Genomic DNA, 17082 nt, shown 5'->3' on the forward strand with positions numbered 1-17082 from the left:
CCATATAACCACTTTCAAGTCAAATCTTCTAAGCTGGGAAACTGTTCTCAGAAGTACTCTTACTTGCCTATGATTTATTTATAATTAGATGTATAATGAAATTAATATAGAAGAGTATTAGTTGTCAAAACTGATCTTGGTGGTCTATTTACTCTTAACTGTGAATAAACACACTTGAAAGACTGTCTTATACTCACAATTTAGTCAACCACCTAAGAATTCATTTAGATAATTCAGTCAGTATGACAAATACAATTATCAATACAAATTTTTCATTTAAAGAAAATGCAATATTGCTTTCAAATTTTATTCATCACAAGCTATATTCTGCTAAAAAAACAAAAAACAAAAACACCCAAACCTATCCAGAATTAAGGTTTCCACAAAACACAAAGATGCTCTATAAAAATTAATTTGAAACACAACAAAACTTAACTATTTAAATACATTTTGAAGTTTCATTTTTAAATCAAGTCATATTTGCTAAGCAAAATTTGTGTAATAAAAAATCCTCTTTAAAACACTTATTTAGTCATTTAAAATTCAAATTTATAATTCTGTTGAAAAAGTTCGTATCTATTAATTTAAAGATGGAAAATTCTTAAACAGTTTATGCTTAAGATGCCAAAGTAAGTGATTTTAAGAGAATGCCCAGTTTCATTTTTAGTAATGTTTCAGTTTCAAACACTGTACTCAAAATAACTAACACCACATATACAAAAGCAGTAAAGTTGTTTCAGAAAATGTGTATTTCTCCAAGTTGCCTAGAATTTATTATTTCCACACCCCAAAACTAAACTAGAACCAAGTGACACAAGCAAAGATAAATATTTCTTGAATTTATATTATAACCTCTGAGAAGATTTATATTATAACCTCTGAGAAGACTATGTGCCTCTTATTTATCCATGACAGAGACCAAATGGGTCATGCCACCATGACAACAGGCTGTCTGGAGTCCAGAATCACTACATGGATTTTTTTATGTGCTTCCTTTGCAGAAGGCTGCCACCATTTATGCTGTTATGAATAGTAATAACTTACTAAGCCTTATACAACAAATCACATCTCTTATAATTTCAATTCCTTTTAACTAAGTAGAGCTGTATCAGACGATGTTGCTACCTAATTTTTCTTAGTATCAAAACTTCTCATCCAACCATCCTCTTCCTTAAATGATCCTTGAGATCCAAACACTGTGTGTGTGTGTGTGTGTGGGGGGGGGGGGGGGGAATAACTAAAGGTAGACTTGATTTAAACCTAATGACTGACTTCTCTATAGAGACCAAAGCTTCTTACACCTAAATATTTCTTATGTGCATCATCATAATTTGATTTTTCAGTACCCTCAATTCTCAAATTCAATAAAAAGTACTATCATTTCCCCCAATCTGTTATAAAATACTTAAAATCTATATTCCATATGCTCATTAACATATTTAATAATTCCTAAATAATTAATTTTCATAAATTACTATTTCACAAACAATAGCAACTCACCAACAAAACAAAACAAAACACAGAAATTGGTAACTTTACACATTTTAAATTTATTCCTAAAAATTTCAATTTGGTTCCTATTATCAAATAGTCTTTTTTTACTTTAGATGTAATTATGAAAGCAACTTAACCTAAATGTTTACTGCTAACAATTTTTTAATAATTTTTCTAATAAACTCATTGTAATGACTTTCTTAAAGTTAATAAAAAATACATTAAGATGGGAAGTGATACTAAATGGGTACGTTTAGTTTAACTGCCCCTTTGCTTAGTATTGCAATATTCTGAATTCTAAAATTTTGTGAGGGAATACTAGCAAGAATAAAATCAACCTGTTTGGTATTATTTATCCAGAATAAGTTGGGTAAAATACAGTTTTATTTGCTACAATTCTGTAGTGATATGATATATAACAACAAGCTTGGGGGAGGGGGGGGAGTATGGCTGCAGTAAGTGAAAGGAATTTCTAGTTATCTATCTAATAAAGAAATACCAAGTGGATTGAAAAATTGATATTCATAGTATTTAACCTAATGTTCACTTAAAAATTTTTGTAAGTCTTCATTAAACTCTTTAATTAAAAACACACATAGTATTAAGCCAGACTGGCAAAACACTTACACTTTCCAAAAAGAATACAAACTATAGTGATGATTTTAAATTACATAAATCTCTGGATAGGAGGAGTCAGATGCAACAGCCAAGCATCCTTCACATATTCCTAAACGTCACTTTTCAAAAGAAAAAAGCTTCATATATCCTCTAATCAATTCTGGATATTTCAAACACCCAAATACTTCTTAATGTTGTTACAGAAAAATAGTCTTGTTTGAATCACTATACAGACCATCAAAAGTTTTCTAGATATTCTACCCAACATTTTTAAAGAATTATTTATTTTTGGTATTTACTATACTTTTTTTATATCTTAGGCTTTTTTATTCTTGAATCTAAAAGTAATTATATTAATAGTATTTTCTGAAGTTTTTAAGTGCCCTTTTTTATACTTTAGCTGTTATGTTCAGAAAGTTATGTATACTTGTTTCTGAAATAATGTTTTTCTTAAAATGAACTTTAATACATTAGAAAGCTGTAACTGGAACAAACTTTATTATAACTACTATAGTTCTAGTAATAGCAAACACAAACCCTTAATTAGCATGTGACTTGTGCCAGTCTGTTATCACTCACAGAATCTTACAACATAGGTGCTATTATTAGCCCATTTCATAGAGTGGGAAACAGACTCCTGCAGTACTTATTATTCTACCCCATAACAATCAAAACATCACTGTGTAGTTAGGGAGAAGATAATACAACTTCCTCTTTGCATAAGGCCAATTCAAGTGTATCAAGATTTTAACAGAAACTTACTTAATTTTGAAATGTTTGTAAATCTCTCACTTTTAAAAATAATGTTATAAGTACCATTATAATAATTACATGTATAAGATGAAATTTTGTCCACTTCAGCTAACATTTCATTTGTTATGATGATCATGATACATTAAAGCCCTGTTTTAGAGGCTACCAAGCTAAGCTTACTATTTCATTGATACTCTACTAAAAAAGAAAATGGAAACTCTGCAACACACACTTCATATGGCACACCCCACTCCAAATTATACTGGTTAAGTTTTGAAAAGTACTATGTTATCTCTAATATAGAATGAGATTCCTTGACTCAAAAACATTTAAAGTGTTATGTATTTTTTCCCTAAAACTTGTCTCCTGTTTTTTACCTTAACTTTCACATTAATCAGCACACTAAATACTTGATACATACCTAAGTAATTCCTAACCATGGTTTCTGTTCACCTCTGAATTTAAGACCACCAATAATTCACTAAACCTAATAACTTAAACCATACCGAAAATCATACTAACTTAGAGGGTAAAGAGGCAGTGGGCAATGTAGTTAGTGTCTTAAAAATTTTCATCCTTGCAAAGAGAAATCATACTACAACCTAACAATGGCACTATCGAAAGCATTTATAAAATGTTAAAATCTGCCTGATTTCTCTGTATCTGCTTTTCTGTGTTTTGGATAATAAAACTCCAAAAGGAAAGAGTTGAACTATTAGGGACAATGTATTGCTATTTCTATTTCAAAAAACATATTTTCAGATTAGAAAAATTGTAATTCACTTATTTCATGAATAACTGGGGCTCCAGAAATGACTTGCTGGAGATTACCTGCAGGTTAACTGTTGGCAGGGCTAAGATCACAACCCCAACATCTCCTGACTCCCAATCATTTCACTTAAATAGAATGATTTCTAATAAAGTGGAATCATTTTAAGAAAAGTAAATACCACTACAAAACATAAAATAAGTATTATATCATTTCAACAAACTGGCAAAACATGAACCCTGTTTTGGAAAGAAAAAAAAAAGCCATGTAATCAAGAAATGTGATCAGAGTCCCAAATCTAGTAAAAATGAGTAAAAATTCTGTGTCAAGATCTCTTCATAAATACGCAACCATCACTAATTAAGGTGGCAACTAGAAAGGGAAGTTAACAAACCAACTAATTCCATCATGCAAACTAAGAAATAAACAAATAATTGTCCAAAAATTATTTGAGTTTTCCTATTCTATAGTTTGCCTCCTAAGCCTCTCCATTTAAAAAATAACAATTCTGATAAAAGTTTTTTAAAATGCCCTTTTGCTTTAAATCGACCTCCTGTTTTTAAAAATATAAAACTAAGACATATATCATAGAGCAAAAATTTTTTTAAAAAAACCTTTAATTTCCTATCAAAAATATTTTAAATCTTAAGGTAGAGGGGAATAATCACAATGAAGTTTTATCAATCACACTTGAAATAAACACATCAATTTTTTTAAAAAATCTGTAAACTTTTATAACTGCTCATAAATCTCCACTTTCCTCTTGGTACAATCAATCACTGATTGTATCTGTAGGCTGATTGCATATACTAATCTACACCTATTTTTAAGCTCATAAATATAAATATTACTTCCTATTCTAAATAACTGTAATTTGAGATTTTTCTAGAAATGAATTCTTCCGTTTAAAATGTTACTCATTTATCAGGAATGTAACAACAAATTTCCAGGTAGAGGCAGACACTTACTGAAACCACCTATCAAAAATAGTTATTTTGGTTTCATTCACCAAAAGTCTTCAAATCAATGTCAAATAAAAGCAATTTGAAGGGCAACAAAGTTAAACATGTTAATGTCATAAGAATAAACTAAGACAATAGAGAACACTATACGAAGTTTTGCATGTTCATCTAGACATAAAATTCAAGATCCTACTTACTATTAAACAAGAATGTGCTCAGATACCTGCTGTTCCAAAATGTTTTTAGAGTTAACTAAATCTCAATTAAAAAGTCGAAGTTAAACAGCATACCTACACACCTAGATATAGTTTGATGAATATGAAAGCACCTTGAATGACGCCTTGTATCCAGTAGATACGGAGTGAGCAACATGCTGAATGAATAAAAAGAGAACTCTGAATTCTAATGAGAATTTTAACTGCCTCATGAAATGCCAACATGACTGTTCTAGAATAAAGATGAAAACACACCAAGAACCACTTCCGTGCGAAAAAGGCGGATGTCGATAATTAATACCGATGAAGACTCTACTTATTGTGTCCTAAGTTTTGAGAAAGAGCCAGGAATATAAATGCATTAATATTTGAGAGACAAGAAACCCTCTCAAAAATTAAATTAACTAAAAATCACCATTGGTGCCCTTTTTGTTACTGGAGAAAAAAAAACAATATTCCTACAAGGATAAGACATTCCCCTTATTTGGCCAGATACCATTTACCACTTCATTTTAAAAATATAAATATAACATTACCAACTGTCTCCAAGAAAACACAGCAATCTTTAAAAACTTGGGGTTGTTGGTTTTTATAAGATGCAAAGATGAGTTTTGTAAAATCTGCCCAATTCTTAAAAAAGAAAATTATAATCTTTGTAATTTTTTGGAGTAACAAGGAAGGGCACTTTAGATTTTGTCAAAGATTACAATCTAAAAATTTAAATACTGCAGTTAATGAATTTGAGTTGGCTTCAAACTCTATTCATTTTAGCCAAGTATTGAATGAAACTAGCCTAAATCACTACTTACAAACTATTAAAGTTTCCATTAAATTTACTAATAAACCTTAGTGCCCTTGCTTATTTCAACAGATGTAGGCATTTATCAGCAACCTATATTAAATCATAAGAGAATTAGACTCGTTAAATGTTCTACATCCAAGTGAAAGGGAAAGCCATCAAATCAAAATCACGTCATGCCTTCACCCTACTCAAGCCATTCAATTCTAAGCTAGCTTTGAAACGTCCAAATGTTTCAGAAGCCCTCATTAAGTAACAGTCATTAACTACATCACAACATCAGCTGCAAATATGTCTCAGAAAATCAATGCATGCATAAATTTTAAATGCTTGATTTGCCCCGAGTGAGTGCTTTAACTGCCCAACACACGCACATATTCATACAAATAACCTAAATCCGTTTAGGAGAAAAGAACATGGGAAATACACAGAACTCCCAGATACAGATGCCTTACTTTTCACAGTCACAGTCCTAAAGTAATAGGTCCACATTTAGAAGTCAATTTCTACAAATTACTAAACTATCCATCCTGAAAACCCACAAAACTAAGTAGTAGGCATTTTTTCAACGATTTAACAAAATCTATCCCAAGATATATCGGAAAACTTTGACTTCCCAAGTTCCATCTTCACTAAATACGTGGCCAAAGAAAATAAAGACGCTTCAGTGGCCTCTAGGAACAGCTCATCGGACAAGGGGCAGAACACCAGCATCAGCAAAATTGGAAAAAAAGCCTGCTCAACTTCTGGCTTTAGGGCATTAACAGGCTTTTTTTTTTACACTTCTGCGAACGCTGTTTTGGTAAATGCAAGATGTGCTGAAGGCCAACTCTCATCACACATCTGAATCCCTCCAACAAAAAAACATAGCTCTGCATTTAAAGCAAGCAAAAAGAAACGAAGAGAAGGAAAGAAAAAAAAATTAGATCACGTCTCGCCACGGTTCCGCTGCTGCCGAGGAGCCTGCCGGTGAAATGCTAATGCCACTTCGGAGCGGTTAGTCACCAGCCATTGTGTGCGGCCGGAGAGCGCCGCGCCGACCGCGCGAGCAGAGCGCCGGGCGCGCCCCCCGCGCGCCGCTCCCGCCGCCGCCGCCGCCGCCGCGCGCGCCCCCGCGCCCGCACGGCCGCGCGCGCCGGCCCCTCCTCCTCCGGCCTTGCACTGCACAACACTCATGACGTATCTTTATTTCTAGCACATTAACCAAATATCACAAATAAATTGTCTGCAGCCCCTACGGCCCCGGGGTGCAGGTCCCCCCGGCCACTGCCCCCCGCCGCCCCCGCGCCGACTTCCCAACGTCCCCCCTGGCCTGGGGAGCTTTCACGTTTCTGGGGCCAAGTTTTTGTCTCTGTAAAAAATTGCGGGAAATTCAATTTTTATTCGACTCGGGGAAAAGTTTCTTTGCTCCGCGACGTGAATGTCTCACCAGATTCTGGTAGGTCCTGGGATGCTCCTTCCCGGTCCAGTCGGTGCGTCGAGGCAGCAGCTGCGGGGAGAGGACGTCCCGTAAGCCGGGCCCCCCGGCCCCAGCCCGCCCGCGCCCCTCCCCCGCCCGCCCCGCGCCCCGGCGGGGACCCCAAGCCCCGCGCCCCACGCCCCAGCGGCGGCGGCAGCGGTGGCGCCGCGGCCCAAGGGCGACCGCGCGGCGGCAGGACGCGGCGGACCGCCGCCGCCCTTACCTCTTTCTCGGCCACCTCGCGGATCAGCACCTGCAACAACAAAGCGGGGAGAGCTGAGCCCCGCGCCCCGGGCCGCGGCCCCGCGCCGCCGCCGCCCTCCCCCACGCCCGCGAGCGCCGAACCCGGCCCGGCCCGCGCCGCGCGCCGCCGTACCTGAGCCGCCTGCTGACAGGGTCCATCTTCCAGGAACCGGGCGATGAGGAAGTAGAGCTCTGCGCGGGAGAGAGGGACGGGGAGACACGGGCTCAGCGGCCGGGCGGCGGGGGGCGGAGGACCGCGAGCGGAATCGCCCGGTGCCAGCGGCCCCGGGAGCCCCTCGACTTACCCGATCGCAGCTCCGAGAGGCCTTTCCTCTCACGAGACATGTTTATGGGTCACTTCAGGGCCGCTGGCGGGACACCCCGCCGCCGAGGGGAAGCGGGGATGGTGCCTCCGCCTGCCCTATAGCTGTCACTGTGTGTTCACGAGCCCAGCCTCGGCTCCACCATTCAAGCGACGGCGGCGGAGGCGGAGGCGGAGGAGGAGGAAACAACAACTCTCAGGCAGCGGCTACGGCCGCCGCCGCCTCCGCCGCGGATCCCTCCGCCGCAGAAAAGAGTCCGCCGCCTTCCCGGCCCCAGGCTCGGCCCCGGCCCGCGCTCCCGCCCCCTGGAGAGAAAAAGGAGTGCCTCGCGCCCTACGCCCCGAGGCGCGGTGAGACCCCTCTACCCACCCACCCCACCCCTCCCTGGCCGAAGGTGCGATTTGTTTATTTATTTCCAGCTGGAGAAGATGTCGGAGCCGGGGCCGCGGGTTGGCTGGCAGGCGCTTTCTCTGTGGAGGCCGATCGCGTGAGGGAGGGGGCCGGGGCCGGCTCCGCGGAGGGATCTGACGCAAACGGAGCCGCAGCACAGCTCTATTCAGTGGCGCTGGCTGGCGCTGAGATGGAAGTTACTTTCTATGTAGCAGAAATAGGAAACAAATGAAGCAAAACTGCCCAAAGAGGGGAAATGCCCCGAGGATGGGTCTCACTCTCACGCACGCACACAGACACACGCAGAGCGCACTCTCACGCTGGGCAAACTCGGGATCGCGCTCCCCGGCCCGAGTTGAATGAGAGTGTTTGGTTTCTGTCTCTTGCCATGTGCATGTGTATAAATGCTGCGGATTGGCATCTGTGTAAGTCTTGTCCTGCGTTATTTCTGCAACCGATGCAAAGTGTAATTTATTCCAGCGCTTGATATTGCAATGAAAGGTTCGGGCTCTTTTTGTTAAAGCACTTGCGTTTGCTAGCCCGCTCTTCGCTGAAGCCACCTATTCGTGTATCTTATGTTACTGCCATTGCCTTAAGCGTACATTTAAAAAATGCTGTTATTGTTACAGGGGCAAAGCGAACTCCCGATCTGTACTTCAGATACTCTTTTCCTGATTACAAAACGGCTAGTAGTGACGGCTAATTAGGGATTTGGGATTCAAGAACCTTGATGCTTTTTTTTTTAAGTGTTTACCAGAAGGAATAATGTAAACATGAAAGAAAGGAAAGAACATTGGTATTTATCCTAACTGATCTGGAGGTAGTTTAGTGACAGATCAATAACCTCCGAAGGATATTGAAACAGTATACTACACTTTAACCCGGGTGATTAGTGATTAAATAATTTAAATTATCTGTGTATCTTGTAGTTGACTTCGTCATACTAATTAATGGCTTATAATTTGAGGTGTAAACCATTCCTGTTTACAGTTAATCACGGGAAGACTTCTTGAAAACTGACAAAAGGAGAAAAAATTAATCTTTCGTAAATTAGTATGTAATTACCGTTTTTACAGGCTAAATCATACATCTGCGTTTTGTGATGAGGATGAGGGCCTTGTTTGTTAAAAAACGAATATGGGTGAAATTAATGGAAACAATGGAAAAAGCCATTTGTTAGGAAACAAGGACACTACGTGATACTTATCTCCAGATGATTTAAGCACTTTCCCAAAAGACTTGAGAGTGGATTTTTGTTTGTAAGGATTGCATTTTAAAGGGAGCTAGGGTAGTCGTTCTTTTGTTAACATTTAACAAAAGATTCTCCTTAAAAATTTTAGATAATAAACTGCATTTTATGAATGTGGTCTGAAAAAGGTGATTCGTGGGGGAAAGGACCCACAAGCTGTATCGTGGTTTTCTGGATTGTTTCCTCAAGCCTTGTGCCCGCTGAGCTCCTTAACATTCCTAGTGGGAGATACTTGCTGCAACTGCCTTGGGCTGCACTGCCAGACTGCATCTGTGTAATGCCCTATCCTACACGAAAACATCCAGAAATCATCGGACATATGCTGGAGGAGAAAGAAAGACTAGACATCCTTGGAATAATACGATGTAAAAATTGCCTTTTTTTTTTTTTTAACAACCTTAATTCAAATAAAAAAGAGTTGTCCGATTGCATTTTAATTACCAGAGAAACTTATTTATTGAAATGGCTATCCTTCCAATATTGAAAATATTTGCATTTTTAAAGACAGTAATTCCATTCTATTATAGGTAAAGTAGCTTCTTCTAGGTGGTTAGGTTTGAAGAGACAGACATTTAATATGCCTTTATGCAGTTGTTTATTTCTATGATTGATGCTTTCTAGTGTATCTTTTCTTTTTAAAAAGTATTATATTCTTCAAATAAGTGTAATATTTTATATTACGATGTTCTTCAAATAAACAGATTTCAAGAACTAAGGATTATAGTTAGAATCTTGTGGTTTTGAAATGTTTGTATTAGTCTGATTCTTCCTAATAGATGTTGTATCCTTGCGAAGGAAAATAAACCAAATTATGACATGAAATATAAAATTACCCTGAGTAAAGTTTTCCACATATATCTTGTGACTGTTATGTAAACATTGAAAGCTAGTATGATTATCTCATGTATGTTTTCCATTTAGAAGCTACAAAAGCTTTCCCTAAGTATGCTACTATACTTAGCTCCTAATTTCTTTAAGGAAAATAGCCCTTCGAAGTTTTCTGAATATGATGTTTCTGTCATTTTGACTAACCTTTGACAATATTTATAGTTTATTTTTCAAAGACCTAATTTCAAGATGGCTGCCTTTGAACTAATTTATAACTATCAGTCTGTTTTAAGAAAATATATATTAACTGCTAAGAATTAAAACTTCTCTTAAGCCAAATAAACTATTTGTTTTTAACAGTGGATGTTAAATTGAATTTTACTTAGTTTTTTAAATGTAATACTCCTTATAACATTTTAATTTCTTTAAACATAAAACACACTTCTGGATTCTGTTAACTATAGGGTTATTAAGTGATTTATTGTGCATGTATATACGGAAAGACTGTGCCTATCATATAGAAAGAAAATCTTACCTTGAAGTCCTATATTTTAGTTCCCAAGGTGATGGCACTTGCAATTCTTTTCTCAGCCTTCTCTTTTGCATATAAGGGTAGTTCAGATTCCATCTATATCCCTTTCTATTGGTTTATTTTAACTTTTTCATGGACTTCAAAAATAAAGTGTTAATTTAAAAGATTTTCATGCCTTTTATATAAGAAGGCTAACAAAAATAGTAAAAGTTTGGAAAACCAATGATTCATGTTTTTATTATAGTAGTCTCTTTAGGAGAATTACAAACTTTTCTTGAAATGTGAAGTTCAAGAAAAATTTCTGTGAAATTCACCACTTGTTTTCACTTGGCATCACATGAAACAAGATAAATATTTTACAAAAAGTTTGTCTTGATTGTGATAAGTTATTATTCTAATGAAATAATCAAATGCTGCCATTCAAGTTCTTTCTGGAACAAGATAGGATAGTATTTATAAATAAAAGGATTCCACCACACTTATGAAAAAATTTCGCTTATCTCCACTAGCATGAAATAATACATAGCTCAAAAAACTCTGCAAAATTTTTTAAAGTTATATATATTAAATCCCTTTTTTATGTTGATATTATGCTTTATTTATAGCTATAAAATGTAGAAATGGAAAAGTAGAAAACACTGTTCTTCAAAAACAACCTTTTTTAATACTCATCTGTCCTGACAACAAAATACAGCTGTCAAAAGAATCTTGTGTAATACACCTCACTCCTTCTTCTGGATTGCTCCCCAATATTGTATGTTTCTGCTCAGATCTCTCTGACTTTCTCTCAACACACATATTCTTCTCCCTTTATCAAGCTTGAATATATGTCAAATTTGCAATATGAGCAAATATACTATTTAGCTGCTACAGAAAGACTAGAGGAAGCCAAGTCATTATTTAACAATTTATATTGTCTCCACTGAGAAAGCTTTTCACTTAAATTAGAGCACAATTCCTTTTAACCTAACAAAAATTAGCTGGTTACCAACAATCAAATAATCCCTTACTTATTTAAATGTTATTAGTAATTCACCACTCAACTTTTTTTCCTCCAAATTAAATAATCCTAGGAGCTTGGAATTTTTTTTTCTAATGTAAGTTTTAGTTTGCACAAGAAAGACATATCTTCATGGACATACATGTTTTATTTTTAACATCACTTCATGATCTAACCGTACGATTACAAAGATTAATGTAGAAAAGCAATTTTAGAACATATTCCCCCAAGATTTAAAGCAACACAGTGGATGGAGTAGAAAAAGCTGTTCCAGATGGCAAGAAACTTAAAGGAGAAGTCTGTAGGCATGCTGTATCATATGAAGATGTCTGATGGATGGAGAGTGGGCTGGACTGATCAGAGAACAGTGGAGGGAGAGAGCATAGTCTCGGGGAAGGGATGCAGTGTCATTGAAAGCTGCTAGTGGTAGTGTGTTAAACAAAGCATGCTATTGTCAATGTGCTTTTAAGAGGGAATTTGATGGCAAGAGTTATGTAGTAACTTGCCTTTACATGTACCCAAATTCGTAAACTAAAAACCCCAAAGAAGAAAAAAATTATTTTACTCATGGAAAGGAAAGGGGGAGGTTTATCTGACAAGTTAGTGAGGAATCTCTGCATAATAAAAACACACAGAATCAAGGACACCAAAGTAGACACTGTTGTTGGGAAAGGAGAATGGTTGTTTAAAAGAATAAGATCTTCAGAGTGCCCACAAGTCTGACTTGAGATTCAAATATGACAGTAAGACATATATGAAAGTAAGATCCAACTCAAAATGGAAAATAAAGCCAATATAGATTTAAACTGACTTTGTAATAAAAAATGGGCTTTCCATTTTTCCAAATTCCTATAGGAAGGCCTAATTTACTACCTTATTTTATAAATTGCCTCTATTTTTCTTCTCTTATTTAAATACTTGGCAAAGATCTTGACTTATGCCTCTCTACTTTGTTCCTTTTGATGGCTATAGTAGTGTATTTGTTGAAATATTGGTTAGCTAACTACCCTAAAGAATGAGTTCTATTATACAGTTAAAATTTAAAATATTGATAGCAAGTAGGTCTTCCAACTGAGATGTATATGTTCAAAATTTAAGAAAAGCTTATAATTTGGTTTTGATGTTACACCTACAAATTCCATTGCATTCATAATTTTCATGCTTACATTTGAATGCATAAAAATATTGGTGTGGGTGAAATGGTTACAGCGGGTTTTTTAATGTTCATCAGAATTTACCAACTGATAATAATTTGTATAAAAACTGCCGAAACCGGTTTGGCTCAGTGGATAGAGCGTCGGCCTGCGGACTGAAAGGTCCCAGGTTCGATTCCGGTCAAGGGCATGTACCTGGGTTGCGGGCATATCCCCAGTAGGAGATGTGCAGGAGGCAGCTGATCGATGTTTCTCTCTCATCGATGTTTCTAACTCTCTATCTCTCTCACTTCCTCTCTGTAAAAAATCAATAAAATATATTTTAAAAAAAACCACACTAATGTAGCCTTTAAATGGGATCTACTGGTAAGGGCATATGTGTTATTTCCTCTCAACAGTTATCAGAATAATGTAGCTGAACATTGTTCTAGAACATCTTAAGAATATCAAGTAAGCTGTATTGTATTAGAAGGAAGAAATATATTGCCTTTTTGTCTTGCCATCCTTACCTTTCTGGTTTGCACATGTTACACTTTATACTTGTTTTTGTCATTCAATATTTTGGTGTTTTTGTGTATGTGTCCAAATATATGTATAAGATTTCCATATTTCCCTGATATAGCAAATTTTCAGTTTTCTCAGTATCTCTACAAATTTCCAATTTCCTTCTCTTCCATCACTCAAACTTTAGTTTCCAATGGTAAACCAAATATAGGAAGTAAGATACACAATTAATTTGGACAGATCTTAAGAGCTCTAAAATATGAAGGAATCTATTCTTTGCTTCTATTAGTTGAGACAGTCACACATTAAGATCTTCAGTATCTCTTATTTCTAGCTCTCCTGGTTATTAGGCAAAAGACTAGAGAGACAATTTACACAGCGGGTGTGAAAGGAGGAAAAAACAGTTCCTTCCTCTGCTTTTCCATAGGAAAGAAATGAAGTAATAAACAGCAAGAATTTTCTATTTGTGAAGTATATGTAGGGTATCTCCAAAAAATGTACACACACATTAGTAAATGCCTATTAACATAGCATTTTTCTGTTAGGATAATTACAAAGCTCATTTCCCTTTTATTCAGCCAGTTTCTTACGTGGTCTCTTCTTTTTCCTTTTTATTATTAAGAGATTATTTTAATAGAAATGAATTTTTTTAATGTTAAGAAGAAAAATAAGTTCTGTCACAAGTTTTGGTGACTTGTACTACTACTGTGAAACTTCCTTTTTTCCTGGGCAAAATCATATGAGTTAAAATAAAGACCCAAAGTCGATCTTTACTCTCTGTCCCTTGTCTCCATCTGCCATTCCTACTTCTATCTTAGTCGCATTGCAGCATTCTTACTTTCTCTCTGTACATCAACTGAAGAATCATCATTTAAAATACTGGCTTTCAGTTAGACACTCATGTGTACAGCATTGTGTCCAGTACATGGAGATACCAGTTCACCAGAGGCTGATGGTAGATATGAGAGCTAATCTGAAGCAGCTGAGACTTTCCTCTACACCTGCAAAGCAAAAACTTCAGTGCTAGTCTGGCCAGTCTCCAGAGGTTATCAATTATTAAAACCTAACTTTATTTAGGAGCAATTACTCAATTTATTGAATGGACTGAAAGAGGTATGAATCAATGGCTATCCATACCTTTTAAATTTAAATATAAAGAATTTATATTCCTGAAATAGAAACAATTTTTATATATATAGTTTTTAGTACAAAGTATATATATTTTACAAATACAAGCAGAAATAAATTCCACCAAGTTATTTTTAGTAACTACAAAATAACAAATTTTGTGAAGTAATCAAGTGTGATATAGATTAATATGAAAACATTTTTTTCAAAGTACTTTTTGGAATGAGCATATAATTTCCATATTTTAAAGAAATTTAACAACTCATTTCTAACAGATTAGTTTCAGTTTTATAATATAAACTATGAAAAGGTTTAAATCAAGAAGTTCTCTAGACAACATTAGTTCAAAAACTTACAAATCTAGAAATCAAGGGTTGCATTGACTCCAAACGTTTTTTATAGTGTCCATGATTTTTCTTTTCATTTTTATTAAGTACAAATATATCATTCTTTAAAAGTTCAGCTTTTTAAAACTAAGATATTTATGCTTCAACACACTGGAATCTAGAAATCAGCTCTCCTTATCTCAGGAGCAATTTTTTAAGCCTCTTTATTCTGGAAAAATGTCAAATGTTTGAAAAAGTAAAGAAAACAGAAATATGACCCACCAGGTACCAGATTCCCAGCATTCATAATTATCCACATTTGGTCAATCATATTTCACCCCCTTTTTGTTTAAATGTCTGAAAATAAAACTTAACATTACCCCTGTAAAAAATTTGATCTGTAGTCCAGAAGCAAATTCTAACTAACTTAGCTCTGTCATTGATTGGTTGATTTATCTATTTACTTCCTCATATATTAAACATTTTTCGAGCAGCTATCATATTCTAGGCACTGTATTAAGCCTTGGAAATAGATTGGCTGGACAAGGACATTGGGATCCTTTCTAAAGAAGTTCTCTTATGGTTGGAAATGTAAACTGCTAACAAAACAGAGCATATCACTCAACTGCTTAAATCATTAAATGATGCTTCATGAACTCCTGGACAATCCTTAGTATGACATGAGATCCCTTATAATCTGCCCTCCTCAACCTCTTCACACTCAACTTTACCCACTGTACCAGAAGCACTCTAAACTCCTCCTATATGGAAATAATTATCCAAATAAGCCTTTCTTTCGTTTTCTGCATATACTGGTTGCTCTTTCTGGACTCTTCATCTCAGAATGAGACCAATTCTCATAGTTTTCAAGTCACGACCTAATCCTCACTTCCTTGAGAAAGCCTGTATGCCTCTCCTCCCAGCAGACAGCTAGGTATTCATCCTCTGTGTTTCCAGAACCCCTTTCGATGTCTCAACTGTAGCACAGCTTTCAGGTATGTTACAGTTTTATATTGTTCTGATTCACTAATATTTTTCCTGTAGAATGAGCTCTCCATTTTGGTTTTCTATGTCCCCGGTATATTCAACAATTCAGAATATACAACAGGCACTTAACACATTCAATTGTTTTCCTTAAAATATGCCTATTAGATAAAGAAACTATGGTCATTTCTGGAATTATGTTAGTACCAGAGGCCTGGTACACAAAATTCATGCAGAGTGGGGGGGCCCTCAGCCCGGTCTGTGCCCTCTTGCAGTCCAGGACCCCTTGGAGGATGTGTGCCTGCCGGCTTAGGCCTGTTCCCCGTGGAGATTGGATCTAAGCCAGCAGGCAGACATCCCTCTTGCAGTCCGGGACCCTGCGCTCCTTACCACCCACTTGCTCGCTGCTCCTTACCGCTCGGCTGCTTCTTCCCTAGTGCTGCTGCGGAGGCGGGAGAGGCTCCCACCACCGCCGCTGAGCACACCAGCCATGAGCCCAGCTTCTGGCTGAGTGGCACTCCCCCTGTGGGAGCACACTGACCACCAGGGGGCAGCTTCTTCATTGAGCGTCTGCCCCCTGGTGGTCAGTGCACATCATAGTGACCAGTCATTCTGGTTGTTCTTACATAACAGTCGCTTAGGCTTTTATTATATAGATGGTTCCTAACAATGACCCCAGTTTGCCATAATTTCATATGATACTTTACTTAAAGGAAGAAAACAAAATATATGTTGTATTTAAAGAAACACCAGAATATCATGTAACATTTGGACATTAGCTCTGTCCTTTCAGAGCCTTCATTACAGAATTATTTGAATATTAAAAAAAGGGATGTTATGGTCCCTGTATTTGTTTCTATGTGTTGGGTAGAGCTGATATAAATTTCCCGGTCTTGGCAGAGAGGTATTATGTAGTAAGTGTCCTTTTGGGTGCCCAGTTGTGCAGTCTCCCTAGTCACCTGAGCCGAATGCTCCAGGTGTGTCCTTTGTGTGATTTGTGTGTACCCTTTTGTTGTAGTTGAGCCTTGATTGCTGTGGGCACATCAGTGGGAGGGATTGGCCCTTAGGCTGACTGGTTGTGAGGACTGGCTGTAACTACAGTGAAGGAACTGTTTTGCAGCAGCTGACCCTCTGTCACAGGATTCACTTTAGCAGGATTCTGATGCCGCCGACTCTTCCCTTTGGGTGTATAATTTATGGAGATGGTTGGGTGCTGTTCTGGTGTGGTCTGCAGCTGGCTGCTGGGTATATTGATTCTGGACCCTCTTGAGAGGGGCTCTGGTACAGGCCCAGGTCAGTCGTTGCCTATGCCCTATCTAGGGCCACTGTGTATGAGCTACAAAGGGATCTAT

The 17082-nt window shown here is 37.3% G+C and overlaps 1 protein-coding gene across 1 annotated transcript in view; it reads right to left on the reverse strand.

Moving 5' to 3' along the window:
- The window catches only part of PHIP (PHIP subunit of CUL4-Ring ligase complex), a 157415-nt gene extending 149531 nt beyond the window's left edge, over positions 1–7884 (reverse strand). The window contains exons 1-4 of the mRNA XM_081095074.1: positions 7618–7884; positions 7446–7504; positions 7293–7322; positions 7040–7099 (exon numbers count right to left, since the gene is read on the reverse strand). Of these exons, the coding sequence (XP_080951200.1) occupies positions 7040–7099; positions 7293–7322; positions 7446–7504; positions 7618–7657 (189 nt within the window). The 5' untranslated portion in view covers positions 7658–7884. The remainder of the gene's footprint in view (positions 1–7039; positions 7100–7292; positions 7323–7445; positions 7505–7617) is intronic.
- Between the last annotated feature and the right edge of the window lie 9198 nt (positions 7885–17082).

This window comes from Myotis nattereri (genome assembly GCF_964212035.1).
Source record: "Myotis nattereri genome assembly, chromosome: 6".
Lineage (NCBI taxonomy): Eukaryota > Metazoa > Chordata > Mammalia > Chiroptera > Vespertilionidae > Myotis > Myotis nattereri.